We start from the raw sequence: 24,300 nt of genomic DNA on the forward strand, positions 1-24,300 counted from the left end.
GGCACAACTACATGTGTGCCCATGAGGGCATTTCTACAGAGGATTAACTGAGAAAGACCTCCTTAATATGGGTGACATCAATCCATGGACTAGGTTCTTGCATTGTTAATAAAAAGGGGAAATGAGGAAAGTCAATTGATCACAAACATCCATCTCTCTTGCTTCTTTATCTAAAGAGATGTGAGCAAGCAGCTGCTTCATGCTCCTACCACCATGGAGTTATAGCCATCATTCTTTCCAGGCAAGGATGGACTATGTTTCCCCAAACTGTGAGTCACCTCAGCTTCCTTCCTGAAGTTACTGCTCGTCAGGCATTTGGTTATGACAACGAGAAAAATAGCTAACACAGTCTTGTAATGTGGCATCACTGTGTTGCTTCTGAAATTTGCCACCAGAAATTACACATAATTTATTACAAATGCACTTCATGGTCTTCCTAGAAACATATGGAAATCAAATTAAAAAAAGAGGAAACAAAACTACATACAATCTCATCACTCAATTAAGAATTACCAATAACTGGATGATGTGTTTCTTTCCATTCTTTTCTATCTATATGCTAATTTTTCAAATGGATTTATGTTATGTATTCCCTTTTACTGGTTGCCTTTTAAAAAAAATTAACTGGAATAATGTGAGAATCATTCCATTTTTGATAACATTCCCAGATTTTATTTTTGTGATGTGTATAATGATAAATATAGCAATACTAGGTATCTATGCAGTCAAACCTTTGCCGCTATTATTAATTATTTAATTACTGACTTTTGGTACAAGAAAAAATGTTCTACTCTCTTTATGATGCTATGCACTATATCTGGGCTTACCCCTACCCAATAACTTTTTAAAATTGTTTGTGTGTGTTTAATATACAAGGAGTGAGAGAATTGTGACCACTCCCACTATGCCCAGAGTTCCTGTTCTTATAAACCTAAAAAGCTGCCCAACAGTTTGAGGTGTCAGATGCCAGCTAGTAAAGTAGGTCATCTTGACCATACTGTGCAGTAAGTAATATACACAACCTAAGTTTGGGTGATGAGTCAGCAGATAAGAGTTCCCACTGAACAAACATGCAGCCCCAAGTTTACATCCCCATTACCCATATAAAAACCCAGCCTGGCTACATGAACACCTATAGCCTCGGTGCTACGGCAGGATGGGGATGCATTGGGTGGATCAATGAGGCTTGCTGACTACCAGCTTAGCTCCAGGTTCAGTGAGAGATCCTGTCTCGAGGGAATCAGACAGAGTGACAGAGTAGGAACCTTATATCTTCAACTGGGTTCTGCATGATCACAAGTTCATACACCCACATATACATATCAGTCTCTCTCCTCTCTCTCTCCTCTCTCTCTCTCTCTCTCTCTCTCTCTCTCTCTCTCTCTCTCTCTCTCTCTCTCTCTCTCTCTCTGTCTCCCTCATGGTTTCATAAAATATTCCTTCTTGTTCCATTCTACTCTGTTTTTTTTCATTCCATACCATTGAATAGTACTCTATCTTTTTCTTTTATTTATCAGACCCTCCTGCTGCTGTGCAATGCACCTTTCCAAAGCATGCAGTAATTCATGCCACTCTTAGATTGCAGCCTGCTTCTGCTTACACTTTCTCCGAGGGAAACCCCAAGTGTTTTACAGTGAGCCCTGTCACTCGTCACTCTGTAGTGCCATCTGCTCACCACAGATTTGCCCACAGAAGGGTTCACACTTCACACTCTCAATTAAAATGTCATGACTTAAAGAAGGCAATTAAAGCAAAATGTTGACACACCTTTAATCTCAGCACTTGGTAGGCAGAGGCAGGTAGGTCTCTGTGAGTTCAAGGCCAGCCTGCTCTACAGTGTGTTTCAGGCCAGCCAGGACTCCATAATTATACCTTGTCTAAAAAATCAAGGCAAAGTTTTGTGATGTAAAAGAATGCAATTCAAAAATACAACCCCTTTAATTTTAATATAACCCCTAATAATTTAATAAGAACATATATTCATAAATATGCCCAACCCATGTTAACCCCCCTAGCAGTGAAAAGAACTAACTTAAATACTCTATCCTTTGGAGTTTTAAGCATTTACCTCTCAGTTTTGAAAGTTTTCGAGCTCGAGACTCCCCAATAGAACTATTCTCATTAAATTGCTGATAGAGTCTTGAATGTTGTAAGCTCCGGAACTTCTCAGCTTTAGTATAAATGACAAGATCAGATAAGGCCAGAGCTATTCTTAGCTTCCTGCTCTAAAAATAAAATGCAGTGATTTCACATTTTTACACTAATCATTTGAAAAGTTCCTTTTCTAATAACAAAAATATGCTTTTAAAGAGATCATTTCTTAAGCTTATTTCCCCCAAAATTCTTTGGACTAAGTCAATGTGATTGTTCTTATGATCACAGTATTTAATAATCATATGGACTAGACTGAACTTAAAAATCTAATTAATGTTTCAAGATCTGAGAATAGTAATTTTTACTATTTTCTCATCCCCCCAAAAAAAATCTCAGCTTATTCTTATAAATTTTACAAATTTAAAAACTGTAATCATGAATGTATTTCCAGTTTATTCTGACATTTGGGGAGAGTTTCTGTTGTGTAGTAGATATTTGCTCCTCCACTGCAGTTCCCTCAGTCACTTCTGAGTTTGTGTAAAACAGCCCTTACTCATGCTCATGCTACACATTATTATTTAAGTTAGTACATAAATGACAGATTTCTTCATGACATCCTGACACATATGTATCATTATACTTTGCTCAGACTCATCTATCTCCCACACTGCCCTCCCCGTGATCCCTCTGGCTGCCTCCTCTTCTTTCCCTCCTCAATTTTTATGTCATGTGGATTCCACTATCTTCCCCTAGTCCCATCTCAGTCCTTTATATTTCTTCATCCCCTTTAGTAGTCCTCTTCCTACTTTTGAGTCGTGTGTGTGTGTGTGTGTGTGTGTGTGTGTGTGTGTGTGTGTGTACACGTGCATAAATTTAAATATTGATTTCCATATCAGAAAGAACATGCAGTGTTTGCCTGAGCCTGGCTGGTCTCCCGTAGTGTAATGATCCCCAGCTCAAAGATGGTAGGTGTCAAGAAATAAAGAAGACCAAAGCAAACTAGGATGCCTCCATCATACCTCTGCAAGGCTCAGGGAGCATTTCAGAAGGAGGAGCAGAAAGATTATAGGAGCCAGAGGTCAGGAACATTGCTGAGAAATAATGTTTTCTAGACACAGCACAGCCGCTGCACCGATGAACCCACAGCAGGTGTGGTTGCCTGCACCAGCCCCCCACAAGATCAAGGCAGCCAGAACTCTACCAAGGAGAGGAGAGGAGCACCTGCGGCTCCTTGAGCAGTTTGGGATCACTGAAGGAAAGAAAGCCAGCTTTCTTCAGCAGTGTGGCAGTGATAGGTCGCTCTACACCCATGAGCATATCGATGAACATACAAGATCAACACACAGGCAGCATTAGCTGGACTACAAGGAGGAGAGGGAAGGAAGGAAAGAAGGAGGAGGGAGAGGAAGAGGAGGAAGAAGAATTCACTAAGTGGCAGGAGTGTATGTGGGGGCAATGAAAGGAGGCGCAAGGGAAACACGGAGTGGATATGACCTAAACACATTGTGTCTGTGTATGAAATTACAAAAAAATAAAAATAAAAATTTAAGATGATAAAAAATAGAAACACATATCAAAGACCTGCAACTGAAAAATAATAGAAATCCAGTCAATTTAAAAGATAAGACAGAATTCGATGAAGTGGAAACTAAAAATTGACACATAGAACCCATCAAACAAAAAGTTAGCTCTTTGAAAAAATAAACCAGATCAACAAACCTCTATCCAAACTAATCAAAAGAGAGGATATCAGAAGAATAAAGTTAGAGACATAGAGGGTGTTACAACAGATTCTGGTGAGGTACAAGGGATTATTAGGAATACTTTGAAAACGTATATTCAAAAGAAAAATCTAGAAGAAATTGACAGATTCCTAGATGCATATGGCTTCTCCATGTTTAAATACAAATCATTCCACAAGGTCTTCCCAGACAGAGCTGACCACTCTAGTATCAGCAACTGGTGCAAATGGACAGACCATGGCAGACACTCAAAACAAAATGTCTCTCTCTTAGATAGGCATGCACTGTGTTTGATCCCCTAAAGTATACAAACCTGAATTTTTGCACTAATCATCCCCAAATACACAGAAAGCAGGACCAAAGATGCACAAAGAAGTCTGGCTGCCTGATTTGAAACACCACATCAAGCCATCCCTGAATTAAGATTTGTTCATGCAAGGGAGGAAATAAGCTCTCATCTCATGGATACTAGCATATAACACAATGCATGCATTTTAATATAATATTGTATGTAATACTAATACATATAATACTGTGCAGCATTAACATTGACTCTGTTGCTTCTGTCTCTGCTGCAGGACAGAGAAATTGTGTTATTTACCTCTGCATCCTTTCTACTCTGTAATGTCTATTACATAAGAGCTTTACTCCATAGAAAGTATTTTAGAAAAAGCTACCTCAGAAAGAGAGAGAGATTTTGAATGTTCTTATCCACTGCCAACCTCTTTCAGGTAAGATTTTTAAATTGGACTCAAACTTTCATTAAGAGGAAGCTGACTCCCTTACATAAAATTATTTCAGCTCTCCACTGACAACATTAGAAAGCTTTGATAGCTTATAAGATTCTCAAAAAAACATGTTCTCACCCTTTTGGTGGCAAGTACTCCTCCGGTCAGCTTTGAGAAACTTATCTCCTTTGCCTTCTGGAGCCGTGAGAAAAAGACGTCTTGTGTTTCTGGTCCACTTAATAATTCATCATCATCATCTTCATACATATCTTCTTCTAACTCTAGCACCTGGCCCTGTTTTTGAGTCCCCTTCCTCTCACGGGTTTCCAATAAGGTTCCTATTTTTTTATTTTTCACTAATATTTTGAATTTTAGTGCCTATAAAAACAGTTGGAAACAGACCAGATTTACAAGTAAGTCATCACTGCAAACTTGAGAGGTACCCCAACATATATACAATGAAAAGGAAGCAGGACTGAATCTGGGAATTCACCTACAGTAGCAAGATATGGCAGGGACCTCATTGTGTTTTAGAACACTATTCATGCTCATTAGGACCAGCAGTGTTGTAGTACTGACCATAACTCACCATAAAAGAAGCCTCCTGGGACTTACCATAAGTGATCTTTTTTATATTCCACAAATTGCTACTAATTGATAAGTTTGAAATAGGTTGAAAAGTGTATTATGTGCATTGAAATGTCATATTGTTGAAGACAAAGGATTACAACTTCTGGCAGTAGATAACCATACTCTTATCCAGCAATAAAAGCATCCAATGGGAGTGGGTATATAAAAATGCCCATCAGCCTGTCTGACATCTAGTATGGATTGCATTCAAAACGTCTAAGGCTTCTTCAGTTGAAACTCATACAAGTATCAATGACTTAGTATTTCCAGTCCATCAAATCACAGATGTGACAAAATTTACCACCACCGGGGAGAGTCATTAACTCTGAATTCAAAGCCTTCTGCATTTCTCAACTATCTCCAACGCTTTTCAACAATTCATTAATATATTTGAGTGCCTGCTATATCACATAAAATACTGAAATACACGTTCTGAAGTAAAGCTTGCCCCTAAGGAGTCCTTAGTCTTCCTTTCTTCTGTCATCCTCATACCTTGATTCTTCTCTTTTATGACGGCCCTTACATTACTTTCTAGTATGTTTACCAAAATGTATTCTGTGCCTGCATACCAAAGGCACCATGAATGATGCTTGCTAAAGAGACACATTTTGGGTCTGTATTTCCCAACTAAGAAGTCAGAATCTTAAATCATCTTTCATGACTTAAACATCCATTACCTGCATGCAATCCTTCCTCATCACATCATATTAACCCTTTTTAGTTCCCCACTGGACACCTGAATCATGAATGAGGATACAAAGCTAATTGTTTTTCTAGTCTAATTCTGTTGTGGATTTTTTCCATTCCTTTTGATGGTGGATAAATTCATAAAAATGCAATTCATAGTGAAAGTGTAAAATCCAGCATGACTCTCCACAGCTTCAGAATGGCTATCCTAACTGTAGAGGAATTGGTTGACATCCATGGACTCTGGGTTAAAGTCTTAACAAAAGCCTTTTAAATCTAAAATTGTGGGGCTAAAATAAGGCTAAGTTACCAAATTCCCAGGTAATTATCTTTCACACTGAAGACTGAACACAGTGAGGAAAAGGAACTTTCTCTCTAATCACTCATTGATTCCTCAGAAATCACCCTCTACAGCAGTTGTGGGAGCTGAAGCCTCATTGGAAGCCATGGAGTAGAAAGCAAGAAAAAAAGACATGCTAACAGGATGCAATATTCAGAGAGGGTTATTTAAATTTTTCCCAAAATTGAATCATGGCTCTGAAGTTACATCTTGGGTGATTTATGTCCAGCATTTTGCATAAATTCTTACAGCTTTTATCAATTAAGCATACTTAGCCTTAGAGCATTCTTCCGAGGTAAAAGAATCATGATTTTTCCACTCACCAATAAGTTTATGTTGTCTGTCTTAGTTGTACCATGTGAGCACATTCATTTTTTAAATTTTTCATTCATTTAAATGACATGTGGAAAAATATTCAAATATCACAAAAATAATGCTACATTTCCAAAACTGTAGTCACATCAAAACTCAAGTATTGATTGTTAGAAAATGCTATTGAGGAAAAAGAAAGTTCACTTATCATTTTATGGCATTGGGAGTTATAGGTCAGCCAAAGATATCTAAGAGAAGTGAGTTTGAGAGAGCAGGTCACACTGCATCCATGCCTGAAGCAATGTTGGAACAGAAGGCGGCATTTTAAGGTAAGAAATGAGCAGAGAAGACTTGGGTCCTGTGTGTTGCTGAGGAAACAGATTGTGTGTATTCTGAGACAAACCCAGTGGGATCCATCAATAGAAAGACTGGTGGTGACATGGTAGAGCAGCTCTCTAGGGCAGGCAAAGAGGACATAGACAGAGGAGAGTCCTAGGGTCTGACTTAAAAGGAAGGGAGTTTACTCCCTGTCTGCTGATATTTTGAATATGGATTCTGCTTACAACCTGGGCATCTCACCTCCTTCTTAACCTTTTGCCTATAAAGTATATCAAATTCTTGAAGTTTTACATTAAAATGCCTCCATAGTTTGCACTTATGGATGAAGTAAATCACGTCACCAAAAATGGATTCTACATCTATCTGCTTTGGTTTTTTTCCTGTTACTGTTCTAAAATATCTTGACAAATCCACTTGAAGGAGGAAGGATTTATCTCAGGTCACAGTTCCACATTACAATCCATCACAGCAGGGAAGTCACAGCAGCCGCAGGAAGTCGAGGAAGCTGATCACACAAATGCATGCATGCCAGTGCTCAGCTTTCTCAGTTAGAACAGGTTCCATTCACAAGATGGGTCTTCCCACAATAGTTAATGCAAGCAAGGCAATCCCCCAGCAGGAATGCCCAGAGTCCAACTTCCCAGGAGATTCTAGATTATGTCAAATTGACAATTAGCAGAAATCACCAGTTTCTATGAATGTCCTTCATTTGCATGTTCTCTTCCTTCAACAACATAACTTAAACTTAATAAAGCATTTTTAGGCAACGTGTAGCAAAGCACCTTCTCTGTCAAATGATCAAAACCAAGCATCTGTGCTGGTCTCTAACCTACTCGAGAAGGTGACCACAATGTTCTTTGTTTTTTGTTTTTATTTTTTTCCTTCATCTGGGCATCTCAGACAAAGCATTACCTCTGGAGACGGCAGTCTATCTGGAAACTCATCAAGCATATCGGAGAGTAGGAAGTCTCCAAAGGTACTCTGCAGAATGTCAGCCATCACTTCCTGCTGGCCAGGGGAGCAGTGGTTCTCCAAGGACAGCACCACTGGGTACTCAGATGACTAGAATATGAACCATTGCTATGGTTACGCATCAGAACTTTTAAATTGCCCTAATGCAATTCATCTAAACATTTTATCTCAAAATTCATCTCCAAGAGTCTTTGCTTATGCTTTAAACTGAAAATTATCTTTTCAACTGACAAAGCAAGGGCTTTAAAAACCTACATAAAGAGTATTCACCGGGCTTGGGGTTTAGGCTTGTAATCTCAATTAATCAGGAGGCTGAGGGGAAAAGCACCCACACTCAAGGCTAGCCTGGGCTAAAGGGTCTAAGGGCAGCCTTGGCAACTAAGTAAGAACTGGAGTTAAAATAAAAAGTAAAAATAGAGGTGGAGATATAGCTCATTGGTAGAGCATTTGCCTAGCATGCACAAAACCCTGGCTTCAATCCTCAGTGCCCAACCCTGGCCCCAAAAGATTTGTGAAACTATACATTACCATAGAAACTGTTGTAACATATTCTTATGGGAAGAAAACTTACCTAGAAGACCTTGGGTGTTGAAAGTCCCCCAAAGGTGAGGGTAGATTGCTTAATTAACAAAACAATGAATTTCATTATAATACTCTCATAGATGTCCATCATTGTACATTGTAATATGTCTATATTCACACATATTATATGCTATTCACCATAAATGAGATTTCTTTTTAAATTTCATTTTCACCTAGGTCATTTTTTTAAAAAAATGTTATTAATTTTTATTCTATAAATTTACTGAATTCATTTACTAGCTCTCATAATTGTTTGTGGGATTTTGGATTTTTTTTTTTTTACATTTGTTATCATGTCACCTGAAAATAGAGAAAATTTTATTTCCTCCTTCATAATTTTAGTGTCTTTTACTGATCTATTTCTATGCTTATACTTATTTAGTGTGTGTGTACACACACATGTATGTGCACACCCTTACCATACACATGTGTGGAGGTCAGAGGACAATGTGAAGAGTGTTTCCTTCTTCTGCCATGTGGGTTCAGGGATCTAACTCAGTTTGCCAGACTTGGTGGCCCAAACCTTTACACACTGAGCCGTCTCACCAACCCATCCTTTTATTATTCTTGTCCAATTGCTCATCTCTGTTCTTTGGAGTCTTAGAAAATTTAGACTTTTACATCCTTGTGAGGACTTTGAACTTTAAGACTGTATCTATTACCTTGTAGTATCTTGCTGTGGGATGTTCTGTATGGCAAATGTGTTGCTCTGATTGGTTAGTAAATAAAACACCGATTGGCCAGTAGTCAGGCAGGAGGAAGTGTAGGCGGGACAAGGAGGAGAAGAATTCTGGGAAGTGGAAGGCTGAGTCAGAGACACTGCCAGCCACCGCCATGACAAACAGTATGTGAAGATGCCGGTAAGCCACGAGCCATGTGGCAAGGTATAGATTTATAGAAATGGATTAATTTAAGATATAAGAACAGTTAGCAAGAAGCCTGGTACAGCCATACAGTTTGTAAGCAATATAAGTCTCTGTGTTTACTTGGTTGGGTCTGAGCGGCTGTGGGACTGGCAGGTGAGAGAGATTTGTCCTCACTGTGGGCCAGGCGGGAAAACTCTAGCGACAGTATCTAGTTATCCTAAACTAAGTGAGGGATGTCATTCAAACATTTGGGAAGAGCATTTTAGACAAATGGAGCATTAAGTACAAAAGATTTTAGATGTACCAGAAAAAACAAAACAAAACAAAACCCTAGTGAATAAGGGACAGAGAAGCAAAGGAGTTCAGAGGTCACAGAAAACTGGTCACCTGGGACCTGGTGAGTCAAGGGTGGAGTCTAGTTTTTGTTCTGAAAACCTTTAGAAGTGGGAATGATGTGGCTCTGATGCACATGATGGATAAGAAATAAATATAACCCAATTTCTAGTTTATGTTTACAAATTAAGTGATGTATTCAGAGGGGAACATTGAGTTTATTGAACCTTCAGGTTTTCTCTTTTATGTACATGTTTAGTTAATCTTTTTCCCCCCCTGGAGCTGAGGACCAAACCCAGGGCCTTATGCTTGCTAGGCAAGCGCTCTACCACTGAGCTAAATCCCCAACCCCTGTACATGTTTATTAAGTAATTACTGAGGAGGATTTAGTTAAATCCTTTGATGGTACAACAATTGTCATTCTTTTTTTTTTTTTTTTTTTTTTCTGGTTTTTCAAGACAGGGTTTCTCTGTGTAACAGCACTGGCTATCCTGAAACTCACTCCAGGCTGGCCTCCCAAGTGCTAGGATTAAATGCATGTGCCACCATGTCCTGCCCAACAGTTTCAATTCTTAAGAAAATAATTCAGCTAAATTTCACAGCAGTCTAAAGTTATGCCATGAGCCAGCTTAGAAAATGGAGCCAAGAGTTACTTAAAACTCCTTTAAAAACTGTATGAGAGATTGCTCAAATCAGCCCAAATCAAATCAGACTTGTCAAGTGAAGTTAGTTCTATGAAAATTTAGATCTTTGCATCTGTAACTAATGAATTAGTCAATCTAAACTTGAAAGTACACTTCAGAACACTATTTGTTATTATCATTGCTGTTGTAAATAATGTCAGCAATGGAGATGATGCATAGTTGACACATTTTATTTTTGTCTTAAAAGTAAAATATTTGGGCATGGGCAAAATGGTCATTATTGTCTAGGTTGGTACATCTCAAACTTTGGGTTTATGACACATCAGAAAAATAAATATATTTCTTAGCATAACACAACACACACAAGACTGAACAAGAGGTCCCATGAACACTCACTACCTTTCACTTTGATAAATGTACCTTTAGCTACTAACGACAACCACATGGATTTTGCTGCCCATTGTAGCTCACAATTTAAAATGTCACAGGTTTAAAGAAAGGTCACACTTTGCAGAATTTGGGAGCAGTAAACTCTAAATGACTGTAGCAGAGACATGCACATACCATGAAGGCGTACTTGTTTATTGCTTGGATAACAGTTTTGAAGAGAAGCTTGCTGGTCAATGTGTAACCGTGGTACACAATAGGTTCATTTTGTGCCCCATCCCAGCAGTCAATTTCCAGACAGCGGCAGCCTTTCACAAGAGCACTAACAAAAGTTAAGCAAAATAGTGTCATACCCAGACCATGAACAATGGGTAGATTAAGATCAAATATTTGGACTTTTAAAATAAATATATAAGCCAGTCTGCAATAGAGAAAAGTTTTGAACCTTAGAAAATTGCAACCTTATAAAGTAGAAACATTCGCGTCATACAAACAGACTGGTTCTCCTGAGTCAACCATTTTACTCTGTATTGATCTCTTTACAATGCTTATATGTACTAGGGTGGAAAAGATGGCTACCTCCAGTTACACTTCTGAAGCTTTATGCCCCCAACACAAACAGTATTGCTAATGGTGCTACAGCTGTTGACTTTGTCATCCTTGTACTGTACAAAGGCATCTGGAAATAGTAAAATACATTAATAAGATCGTATCTGATTCTTTTAATCACACTAAGTTTGGGGGAGTGTACTACATGGTGAGAAGGGGAAGGAGAAAAGAAAAATCATGGCTTGTGCGAGTGAAAAAGAGTGAGCTTGACAGCCCAGTAAACATGTTTGACTGTCTCATGTCACCTCATGCAAGGACCACTGGAGCCCTATTCCAGCTATACAAAACAAGAAGTCTGCATACCTGCTTATCTATGCCGCTTTGACTCAATTTCTTTGGAGAAAATTTTGAGTGACTGTTTCAGAATGCACAAATTTCACAGCTTTCTCCAAACTGAGGAAAATAGATTCCCACTTCTACTCAGATCTAAAACTAATTTGATTTTCCATCTATCAAATAAATCGGCTTCTTGATCTATGCATAAATTCTATCTTGGGTTCTGAAGTCAGTTGCACCCACTGAGTTTAAATGGATTTTCAGTGTTCTTACCCAGAGAGTGACTGACACTTTAATAAACATATACTTTTATTTAAACCATGGCAACTAAAGCAGATGGCATTCAGATTTTTCACTGAGTTGATAATGGTGAACGTGCGTGAAGAGAGCTGTTGCTAAGGTCTTCAGGGATAGCCTTGGGCAGTCTTTTACATCAGTGTGAAATAGGTTGGGCTTTTACCAGAGTTTACTATAATTTCTTGATTTTGTTGCAAAAAAAAAAAAATGTTTTACTGTGGTGGGGATACAGCTCAGTGGCAGGGTGCTTTCCAAGCTGCACAAAGCCTTAGCTCAATCCTCAGGATTACAAAAGGTACATTTAGGGAGTCATTCAAATGTGCATAATAGAAATGAGATTTTTGTTTCACATGTACACACAGTTGCTTAGAACTAAATACATCTTCCTTCTTTTGTTTTCCTGTGTTCATGTCATGATGGGGACTAACCTATGCTGACACAGTGCAAAGGTATGGTATACTGCCATAGGTTAGACTCCCACTGTGTCCATTGTTTATTGTGCTCTGAGTTCCATGAAAATGGGAAGCTGCATGCTCATAAAAACTGTCTAACACAGAATTAACAATCCATTGGTGTTCTGTGTTTATATGAGAAAATGACAGGAGCCCTGGTGCCTAAGAAGAAAAGGAAAGGAGACAGAACTAAACTACATCTTTGGAGGAAGCAAAGCTGCATAAAACCAAGCTGAGTTGAAGCACCAGAGTCCTAAAAGGTACTCACTTACTTGAGAATGGGTTAAGCAATTCTCTTGTCTAAGCATAGAACTACTCTCTCCACAAAGAAAAGACTGAAGGCTGACTTTTTCAGAAGAGTCTTATGTTATCTGTTTTGTCTAGGTGGCCAGTTCCCAGGTGGAGGTGTATTGAGTCCCAAAAGATGTCTAGCAATGTCCAGAGGTGGTTTTGGTGGCCACAATTGGGGATGGTGATGAGATTTAAGCAGACACCTTGGAGGTGCATGCAGGAATGTGGGTAAACATCCTACTATGTGGAGCATGGATCTCTCCCACCAAGGGCCATTTGATTCAAACATGAGAGTGTGAGAAAGGCTGGCTCCACATTGTAGTAGCATGGGAGGGAGACTGTGGATTGATAGCCATTGATCACATGCTGCATTCAGGGAAACAATGAAATAACAGATAAATGATGGGAAGAACCTGAGACCCAGGGCAGCTGAGCAAAAGAGGATGGATGGATTTTCTATATTTTGGAGGCATCACCAAGACCATCTTTCTTGGATGTTCTGGGGGTTTAGTTTAGTTACGTTCTGTGTAGTTTTTCATGCATACCTCTCTGTGCGGTTGTGTGGTGATGGACCATAATGGAAAGCTGCAGAGTTGTGGTCTGTGGGAACCTGTCTGGAGGGCTCTGAGAGGGGAACTGATTAACTAACATTAATCCTTGCAGAGGCAGCTAAGGCATTGTCAAATTTTAGGAACATTAAACTGGACTAAGTTTGTAGAATTATAAATGAACACGTTTCTAATTTTTTTTTTACAGGTATTTAGATTTTTAAGTTAGAAAAGATGGAACCTTTACTTGTACTGTTTCCTAATTCCCATGATAGAACATCTGCTTTGCCCTCCTTTTAGGAATTACCAGACCAAACTATGCTGTACTTTTCCATACAGAATATCCATTCTCTAAAGTTCTGTTGGGCAATGAACTTGAACTCTGTACCAACACAAAGAACTGTCTAAGACTTGATGTGGAAGAAAACTTTGAACAAAGATTTGTCAACAATACTGATTCTCACTGCTTCTCTAGACCGTTTCGATTTTACCCATAATTGAACCAACCTTTACAAAAACTGCACATTCAGAACTTACCGTTTGGTCCCTCCTAAGAAGGTTTTAAGTGGGTTGTACTCTCTGGTGCTAGTCACTTTTTTCCTGAGGCATGGGATCTGTTTGTTAGTCACTCCGGTTCTTTTTTGAGAATAAAGGGGAATCATTTCTCATTCACTAAGGGAATACTCTCTCTTAGTAGCCATGTTATTTTCAGGTCACTATAAATCTTATGGCTAGTTCTCTTCTCCCTTAGTTTCAACTGATAGAGGTCCTTTGATCGGGTACTGTAGCATGTGTACAAGACTTTGTGGCATGAAACTCCTACTCTTAACTTTATTTCATCTACTAATCTTTAAAATCTCCCTTAGATACTGCCTAGACAACAGTATAAAATATTATGGTTTTTATTTATGGGAAATTACTTTCTATTGTGTGAATGGTATTTTTTTTTTTTGTAAATGAATTTTAACTGCAAATAAAAAGGTCTGCATTGGGCTGGGGGATGTAGCTTAGTTGGCAATGTGCTCTCTCACCTTGAAAGCAGGAGGCCCTGGATCCTATCTCCTGCACAATGTAAACCATGCACCTCAGGAAACACTTATGGCCTCAGCACATAAGGAGTAGAAGCAGGAGGATCAGAAGTTCAAGGCCACCCTCAACTATATCATAAGTTAGAGGTCAGCCTGGGATACTTGAGACCCTGTCTCAAAAAACAGCCCTCATATTTGGAGAGCTTTTGGTGAATTAAAATGTTTTAATGTTAAATATGGTGCTGCTGGCTTTCTATTTTAAAGATGAAGTAGAGCTATGTGAAGGTTGTAGCTGTCATGTGATGAAGAGGGGAGAGGAGAGAGAGGTAAGAGGAGGCCCAGAAACTCACACACTGACTCTGGTGTACTGCTTTCATCATTTGCGGAGAACAAAGACATTTGGAAGGATGCTCTAATGCTTATCTTCCAAAGGTGTTTGAAGGAACAAGAGAAAAAAATGCAACTAAACACAAACCCAGATTTTTTTTTTCAGTTGATTGGAGCAGTTCTTGGAATTCAGAAGTAATTTCCTGTATGTCTGAATAGATGAAGTTTGAACTTATTTCCCTCTTTAAAAAAAAAATGGAATAGTATCAAAATCTCTAACATAAGGTTGTAACTAGGACTATACTGAATTCTTAAATGATAAGATTTATGAATTTCTATTTTTAAGTATTTACTTGGGGTTTAATTTGGACACACATCAATTTATTTATAGTTTTATGTTATTGTAGGATTCTATCATCCCTATATGATATTTTCCTTTAACAACACTATTCAGTCTCATAGTTTTAAATATCACCTATAAACCAATGGCTTCCAATTACATTTTTCCAGCTTGAAGGTTTTTTCTGAACTACAAACTCACATTAAACTCATCTGCCTACTTGACAAAGGCCTTGGGGAACAGGTTGGTGTCACAAACTCAGCGCAGAAGCCCTAACTCTCTCGCTTTGACCACGTCCTCCACACCGAACCTTTTGAGTAAGCATCAACACTTCAATCAACAGTCTACCTACAGGCTTGGCTACTGGGCCAAGCAACTTGATTTCTCTCCCTAACTTACACTGCTTTCCAAATCACCTGTCACACTTTCATGGTTCTGCCTCCTCAAAGCATTTCAGCTTGTCATCATCTTGGTTGCTCCCCCATGTCTTCACCATCTTACAGTCATCATCACCCAGCACGTTATACCTTCCCTGCTCCTAGGGTGTCAAAGTGTGACACTGTCTCAGGAAAATCTCACTGATGATTCCCCCACCTTTCCATGATCAATAAGATCTTCACAAACTGACTCTCCTCCCCAAATGCAAACCCTTCATTTACCACACACCTGTGGCCAGATGTTTTCGCTAACTTCTAAGATTTGAATATGCCAAGTCTTATTATTTCTCCATTCCTTCATGTCTCCCTCTTTGCCCTCAGCCAGGATAGTTGAGAAACCTTTTCTGACAATGTTAAGTAACACCCTGAAGCCCATATCGCACTCTCTTATGTTGTTTGGTTTATCTTTTTCATAAGTCTCATCAGCCCCTGAAAATACTCATTTACCTTTTTTATCTGCCAATTCCCATGAATTTGTATGAAAACAATGAGGCCTCTAGAAATTCTCATTTTCTGCTAGATCTCTGCTGACAAAGCTGGACCCACTGTTACAGCACTGTGTCTTATAGGATACAAAAGTGGAGTTACCAAATGGCCTGATTTAATCTCTGTAAATTATTTAACATATTGATTCATAAAAACCACTATCTAGAACACCAAACCACACAACTTACTATATTTATGAATTGGCTTTACTAAAAACATTGTGTCCTGATGTCTAAGAAACGATACTAAGTATATTTGTTAAAATCTGGTGTATTCCAAATAAGCATAACAGTCATTATTCCCTGTAAGAAATGTACAAATTGGTCAAGAAACTTCAGAGAGTGTAGACCCATGGAGCATAGGTCAGCAGGAAGGACCAGAGGGGAAACCTGTGATGCTAACATACACAGTATGTTGTATTTCCATTTCATCCAAAGGATAGATCATCAATGTAGGAACAAGCTACAGTTCCTAGTCCCTCTAAGTTTTGTTTTTATGCACAATCTCCTTATGACTCAGCACTCTTACTGAGTCAGTACAACAGCAGCTTTATGCGCAGGAGACTTAAAAGTCAAAATAGCTGATTGTGGTGGCACATCCAGGTAGGATATGCTGAAGAGGCAGAGGCAGGAGGATCATGGGTTCAAGGACAGCCTGGGCTACAGATTCTAGTGGCTGGAAAGATGGCACCGAGGTTAAGAGCACATACGGTTCTTGCAGGGAACCTGAGTTTGACTCCCAGCTCTTACATCCAGTGGCTCACTCCAGCTCCTTGGAGACCCAACACCCTCTTCTAGCCTCTGTGGATACCTACATTCATCTTCACAGAACTATACACAAACACATACACATAAACTTAATGAAAATAAACTTTTTAAAGAATCAAAATAAATACCTTACATATCCCCAAATGTCACTTGATCCCACTAATTGATCAGATATCAAATATGTGTTGTGAGAAGATGAAATAAAATAATCATTTAATGGCTGATTCATATCTTGATAGACTGTTTTACACTTTTCTTTAAATAGCAGACATTCTGGTGAAGACATATATCTTGCAAAACCTTCAAACGACATCTGCCCTTTATTCTTCACTATAAAAAAATAAGTAAAAAGGATGCAGATATACCATTAGTAACTTACAAGTCTTATATCTCATTTGTAAACCTAGTGGTAGAACATATTTATAAAATAGATATTTAGAATTAATATTAATATATTTCTAAGTCTTTCCTGGGAAATAAACTCTTCTTATCTATGTGTGTGTCTGTGTCTGGTTGTCTGTATAGACATCACATATATGCAGGTGCCTGCAGAGGCCAGAAGAGGGCACTGGATCCTTTGGAACTGGAGTTACAAATGGTTGTGAGCCATGGTATAGGTGCTGTGAATCTAACTCGAGTCCTCTGGAAGAGCAGCAAGTGCTCTTAACCTCTGAGCCATCTCTCAAGCCTTGAGAAACAATTTTTCTAGTTCTTTTAGTTCTACCTCATCAACAGTTACACATGTATTATTTTATTACCTTTGATTTTTGCTTTATCTTATAACTATACACAAGTATGGCTGTTATAGGTGACTGAACTTCTGTTTTGGATAACAGTCCAAGGGCCGACCATTGTGGTACCCAGAAACCAGCCCCTGTTGACTCTTCAGGCACTGTACCAAATCAGTGTGTGGAGACATAAAGCACAGATTAGTTTTCCTTTTGTACTTTGTGTAGATAGATTCACATAGTGTGCTTTTGTTGGTTTGGTTTGTCTTTAAGATTTTTAAATTTTTTATTTATGTGTATGTACATGTGTCTAAGTGTGTGTATGTGCACATGAGAGTAAGTATATGCTTTTTAAAGATGTTTCTTTTATTCATGGGTGTGTCTGTGTCTGCTTGTGTGTGTGTGTGTGTGTGTGTGTGTATGTATGTGTGTTTGTATGTCTGTGTATATGCCCACATATATGCAGGTGCCTATGGATGCAAAAAGAGGGTGTCAGATTCCCTGTAGCTGGAGTTATAGGCAGTGTGGGTACTGGGAACCGAACTCTGGTCTTCTACAAGAGCAGCAAGTACTTTAAATCCCTGAGCCATCTGTCCAGCCCAGTATGTGGTTTTTATGCTAGTTTTTGCTGTTGTTTGTTTTTTTGTGTGTGTGTTTTTTACTTTCTTTGTGAGGTTTATTCCTGGGTTACCTACAGTCACACATGACTCATTTCCATGCTTCCTATAGAATTCCATCAGGCAAGTGTACTATGCTTTATTCATGTGTTCCATCCTTCATTAGCATGTGATTTTCCATGAGAAGCTGTCACAAGAAGTTCTGCTGTGAACAGTGAGTATATGTACTGAGCTGTGAATATACATTTCTGCTCTGTGCAGGCCCAGACTATGATCACCCTCAGCTAATTAAGTCTCAACTTTTTACTCACTATAATGTACACTGAATTATAAACCTATGCTCTGGATCCAGAAAGCCAGGTTTTGAATGTATTTGTTTGTCATGTGACCTGGAGGATGCTAGTTAATCTCTCCCAGTACATGAAAAATAGTTACCAGAAGAGCTACCCCATGTAGAGTATTTAGCTCTACAAATGTCCATTGCTATTGTTGCTGTTGATTTCTGTTCAATTCAGAAAAGGAAAATGGAAATGTATATTCACTTTAGACCAGAGTTGCCTTTCACTCTAGAGCCCGGGCCTTTCACTCCAGAGCCTGGGCCTTTCACTTTAGAGTTGGGTCTTTCTCTTTAGAGTTGGGCCTTTCACTTTAGAGTTGGGTCTTTCACTTTAGAGTTGGGCCTTTGACTTTAGAGTTGGGCCTTTCATTTTGACTAGTGTCTGCTCCTTTTACTTTAAACTAGAGTCTAGGTCTTAGAAACCAAGTTAATTTCTAGAAATTAGTCCTGAAGAAGACAAAAGCTAGATAAAAAGTGGTGTGCATACATACTAGCATTAGCATTATTTATGAAAGCAGAATAAATAGAAGGAAGGAAAAAAATGAAAGCTCAAGGTTTTGGACAGTGCTAAGTAGCCATTAAAAATGGTGTATCATAAGAATATAGTGATATAAGCCAGCCAATGTTTATGATAGAATAAAAGTGTAAAGACAGCTTTCAAAACACTGTCACTAAAAGAAAAGCAAACAAAAAAATCCTGCTGTTCCTATTTTAGCCAAAACATAAAAATCTAGAAGAAAACACATAAAATTTTATAGATACACAAACTGTTTCAAAGCCATATAAACTCAAGAATATGGGGATGTTTCAGAACAAAAGCATCATGCAACTTAACAACTATAGTTTGCATTAATTTATTCATTAGATTTGGCTTGTAGTCCTTTAAAGCTACTGAATAGTTAAGTAAATGTATTTAATAATAGGATAGAAAATGAAAGACTAGGGAAATGGCTCAGTTGGTAAAGTGCTGTTCAAGCACGAAGACCTGAGTTCAAACTCCAACACTCGTGTTAGAAATAAAAGACATGTCTTTAGTCCCAGCATTGTGGAGGCAAAGACTGAAGGTCCCTGGGCCATGATGGTCACATGCCCAGCCAAACTACTGAGCTCCAGGTTGTATGAGAGACCCTGCCTCAAAAAATACAGTGGAGAGCAACTGGGGATGACACCCAACATCAACCTCTGCACACACATCTGCACACATGAACACATACACATGCAATAAAGAGTAGAAAACAGAATAACTTTGTGTCACTTAAAACCATGAGATGGAGAGCTCAGAAGATGGCTTAGTAGGCAAAAGGTACTTGATGAGCAAGCTTGCATTCCATACCTGGAACCACTGTAAAAAGAAAACCAACTCCTGAAAGCTGTCTTTCACCACACACATACATGCTTTCTCTCCTCTCTCTCTCTCTCTCTCTCTCTCTCTCTCTCTCTCTCTCTCTCTCTCTCTCTCTCTCACACACACACACACACACACACACACACACACACACACACACACATAAGATATTTTACAAATACTTTCTAAAATTACCAGATTGTAATGAAAATTAATCTCAAGGGTTGTGGTACATATGACATGCAGACATGAGACAAGATCAGGGAGTTCAGCAGCATTGAGGACTATAAGATCTTGAATTACACTGGCTTTTAAGACTAAAAAGTGATCGATAATTATATTGATAATGTAGACTTGACTTCATATTACAGTGTCTATGAAAGGTAGAACTTCAAAAGATGGAAGGGAGAACAATGCAGTGCCCAAATTAAAATGAAAATACAACTCCACAGTGCTGATCACTATCCTTTTGTATATTTAATTTGCCACCCAGAGATAATAGTGCCAGTGTGACTTTTTTTTATAATGTTTACTAAGTCAATGCTTCTGAAAGAACTCATCTGCAAACGACTATTCCTAAACAACAGCTACATAAAGAGCATTAGCCAGACCATCCATCAACTCACAACATCCTTAGGGAGAGCCTGTTATTAAAAGAAGAAAAGGTCAGCTGAACTTACCAGCTAGTATTGGTGACTTGACTGTTAGCTGCGTCACATACTGGTGCAAGTTCTTTATGTTTTTGCAAAGCTAACAAAGGTCAACGGTGTTCAGGTCAAGCTATGACTAGCACTGTACTTCATCATGTCAGTAACAAAGTGGGCACAGTCCTCCCAATATGCTTAAAGCTGTCCTGAAGCTCCAGCCCTAACTCTGGCCTAGAAGGTCCTCTGTGATTTACCTCTGCCTGTCTATGAAACTCATCTCTCCTTCATGCCTCAAGTTCTAATCACCCTCATCAGGGAAGATTCTCCTTGAAGTAAGATCCAATCAACACAGAGACCCTCAACTGGTCAACATGCAAAGTATGAGACATTATGGAATTGCACAGTGCTAAATGGCACTTCTATGCCACACCAGTGCCCATAAGGCTCAGGGATCATTGAAAAAGAAATGAAGGAAAGACTATCAGAGCCAGGTGTGGTAGATGACGTCAAAAAAAGACTATTTCCCAGGCACCACAAGGCAGCTGCCTATGTGAACTCATGCCACATCATAAGCACACTGCCACACACTCCCTGACACACACTCTCTTTGTGACACACTGACTTGCCACAGGTGTGGACCAACAGGGATAGTCATGGGTTGAGACCTCTAAAAACATGGGTCAACATCAGTCTCTTCTTGTTACAAGCTGATCATCTCGGAGGGTGGGGTACAGTGGTGGAAAGCCAGCATCTCTGTATACAAGACAGTTGATAAAAAGGGAGACCATGACTTTGTACATCTGTTTTCATTTAATTCTCATATACGCATTTCACATGCCCATCGTTTCTTACTTAAACATATTTAAATATGTTTAAAACATAAATATGTTTAAAAATGCATAAAATGGCAGGCTGCCTATAGTTTTGTTTTATTTTGATTTTGTCTTCATCATATCCATGAGATTTTGACATTTTTAAAATATATGCATGTGTGTCTGTATGTATATAGTACTTTAGAGTGTATGTGTGTCTGTGCATGTGTATCTACATTCACATGTGTTTGCATATGTGTGCGTGTGCATGTGTGTGTGTGTGTGTGTGTGTGTGTGTGTGTGTGTGTTAATTAACTTGCAGAAGTTAATTCTCTCCTTCCACTATGTGGGTTCTGGGGATCAACCACAGGTCATCAGGCTTGGCAGCAAGTGTCATTACCAGCTGGGCCATTTCAATGGTCCTTCAAGATACTTTTCTTTACAGGCACAGGTAACAGAACTGTCATCTTGCTTCTACAGTAAAGGATCTGAACACTTCTGAAGTTCAGTTCAAAGAAGGGATCTAGCCAACAGAGTAGGGATGAATGTCATTGCTGCACATTATAGCTTAAAAAATACATTGGATATATAAACACAAAAGCAAAATTTATACTTCCTAGAAGCTCATCCATCCCCAAAATTTTAATTTGATGATCTTAATTTACAAAAGCGCTTTACATATGAATATACTGATAGGTTTTAACTGTAATCTTACCTTCGTCAATAGGCTCATACTTTTGGATGATCTCTGTTGAAATGGAATAATTTAACTCCAGTTCATACTGCTCTCGGGTTAAAAATTCAGTCAGATTTTTTTCAGAAAGAATTTTCCGGTTTTCAGAATACGTGTTGAAAATCTCGATAATTTCTTCTCTGTGTGCAATACACCGATAAATGGCTCTAAACTCTTCTATGGTGATTTTCCCTTGTCTCTGTATGTCATTTTCCTACTAAAAAAAATGACTGGTGGGCTCACAGTGGAAAAGTCAAAAATACAAAGTAAATGTCACCATATTCATATACTGCATGATAATCCATAAAAGTTAAAACTTATGTGGGATCCTTATTGAAAATATTATGCACTAACCTGCGTGGAGTGATGTCAAAATCAAAAATGGTTAGTAGCTGGTCGAGTCAGAGAGAAGGTAGAAATGGGTACAGGGGAAGATACAGATTCAAGATTTTTTCAATTATGTATTGCCTTTTCATACTCCATTCCACTTCAACTCCTTTCTGAAGCCAGACCAGGCTGTGATCATGTGCTGCTGGTTTATAGCCTGGACCATACATGCCAGATACAGTCACGATTATGGCAGACTGTAGAGGCTGTGATCCTTAAGAAGCACCTTGAAGAGAAGTCTCAGCAATTATTACAAGGTTTGGTACATGGACAAACAAGATGGGTTCTACCAAGTAAGAGTGAAGTCATCTGGTAGTTATGGGAAATTTATATTTAAACTCTATGAGATAAAAGATAAGGACAGCCGGGCAGTGGTGGCGCACGCCTTTAATCCCAGCACTAGGGAGGCAGAGGCAGGTGGATCTCTGTGAGTTCGAGGCCAGCCTGGTCTCCAAAGCAAGTTCCAGGAAAGGCACAAAGCTACACAGAGAAACCCTGTCTCGAAAAACCAAAAAAAAAAAAAAAAAAGATAAGGACATAGGCCAGGCTTGGGTTTTAAAAGTAACAAAAGCACTATGAGGTTCTGAATCAAGAAAAATGCCTGGCTGAAGTAGGGAAATCGAAAAAGAGCTGGGAATTGGGCTCAGCTTGGGGGTGTTTGCACACCATGTATGACACTATGAATTTGCTTCCCAGTACCATACAAATTTGAGGTAGTGTTGCATGTCCACAATCACCACGCATGCTTGTGAGAGCAGGAGGATCAGAAGTTCAAGGCCATCCTCTGCTACATAGCAAGTTCAAGGCCAGACTGGGCTACATGAGACTCTGCCTCAAAATAGTAATGCAAATTTTTTTAAATAAATTAAAAAGTAGAAGTGGTATGGCTAATTGTTTATTAATGATTGGAAGATGTGGAAAACTGCAGAAAATGCAATTCCAGTAGGAAATGGTGAACACAATAAAAACAGCTATCACTGGAGCAACGGAAGAATTCAGAAAGACTGGGCTTTGCAAAGATTGTAATCACAGTAACAGAATTAGCGTACTGCAAACAAACAAAACCCCACTAGGAAACAGAAAAGTCACGGGAGGAGTTGTGATTTCGAAAAGGGCTTTCTGAGAAAGTATATTGACTCTCTCATTGTTCCGTATGCATCTTGAATACAAAGAACCCCCCCCAGGTTGGAGGTCATCAGGTTGAGGTAAAATGTTTACAGAGATGACGTTGCCTTTCAACCCCCAAAGTGTGGTGGTAGTTTGGAAGCCCAAACTAAACTCTCTGAGTTTCTTATTTTTATCTGAAACATAGGAGCAGATAGTCCCACTTATGCCATCAGACTGCTGTGAGAATGGGAAACACACACCAACTAGTAGAACTGAATAGGGGTGAGTCGTCATGTATTATCTATGTCTGTTCCCTCACATGTCCAGCCGAGCTGTGTCTCATCTTTTGAAGTTTTTCCTGTGAAGTACACAACATTGTAGAACCCCTGGGGTACAACAGGAGACAAGCACACTGGAAATTACCTTTTCATTTCACTGGAAAGAGTTCAGGGGTGATGATCAGAGAATTTGCCAGGAAAGGGTTTAAGAAGCAATCTGAGCTGGGACTCCAACAGTTCAGAAAGGCGTGCTGCCCCACATAAAGAAGTAGCGTGGAGAAGGGTCCAGCTACTATGCCAAGGGGAAAAGAGGGAACAAGCTTTGGAGGGGCCACTGTCCATGCTGATCAACTCAGATCCCAGCTCTTAAGAGTTCTGGAGACAATAACAGCACCTTAAAATTAAATAAGTTCGAAATAAACTACCCTGGCTACAATTACCATTTTAAATTTTGGAATTTGAGGCCCTTAAACAGTGAATATCATGGAATTAAAATAATTTTGTTGTAGTCCCATCCCACTCAATTCTTCATTAAAAATCTTCGTTGAAAATCAGTAAAATTCAAAGTGGGTCTGTAACTCACAAAAGTTCTTGTTACACTTGATTATACAAATCAGAACTCCTAGACCCCCTGAACAGCAATGTGAAAGAAAATGTATGTTACCCATCAAGTATCACAAGTGTTCTTACATTCAACCAAGATACAAAGTTGATCATCTTGAATGTTCTCTGCTGTCTTGATTTTAGGTGTGTGCTTTCCTAGTAAATTAAACGTGCCCTTTGGTACAATAATAA

At 38.9% G+C, this 24,300-nt stretch overlaps 1 protein-coding gene across 3 annotated transcripts in view; it reads right to left on the reverse strand.

The window, feature by feature from the left end:
* The window catches only part of Plcz1 (phospholipase C zeta 1), a 49,028-nt gene that overhangs the window by 15,153 nt on the left and 9,575 nt on the right, over positions 1 to 24,300 (reverse strand). For all 3 annotated transcript variants that reach the window (XR_009378411.1, XM_059258729.1, XM_059258730.1), the window contains exons 4-9: positions 21,716 to 21,947; positions 16,643 to 16,844; positions 10,834 to 10,978; positions 7,785 to 7,934; positions 4,703 to 4,942; positions 2,069 to 2,225 (exon numbers count right to left, since the gene is read on the reverse strand). Coding sequence is in view for 2 of the 3 variants with exons in the window: in XM_059258729.1 (XP_059114712.1) it covers positions 2,069 to 2,225; positions 4,703 to 4,942; positions 7,785 to 7,934; positions 10,834 to 10,978; positions 16,643 to 16,844; positions 21,716 to 21,947 (1,126 nt within the window). In the remaining variant the exon portion in view is untranslated. The remainder of the gene's footprint in view (positions 1 to 2,068; positions 2,226 to 4,702; positions 4,943 to 7,784; positions 7,935 to 10,833; positions 10,979 to 16,642; positions 16,845 to 21,715; positions 21,948 to 24,300) is intronic.

This window comes from Peromyscus eremicus, chromosome 3 (genome assembly GCF_949786415.1).
Source record: "Peromyscus eremicus chromosome 3, PerEre_H2_v1, whole genome shotgun sequence".
In the NCBI taxonomy this organism is placed as follows: Eukaryota; Metazoa; Chordata; class Mammalia; order Rodentia; family Cricetidae; genus Peromyscus; species Peromyscus eremicus.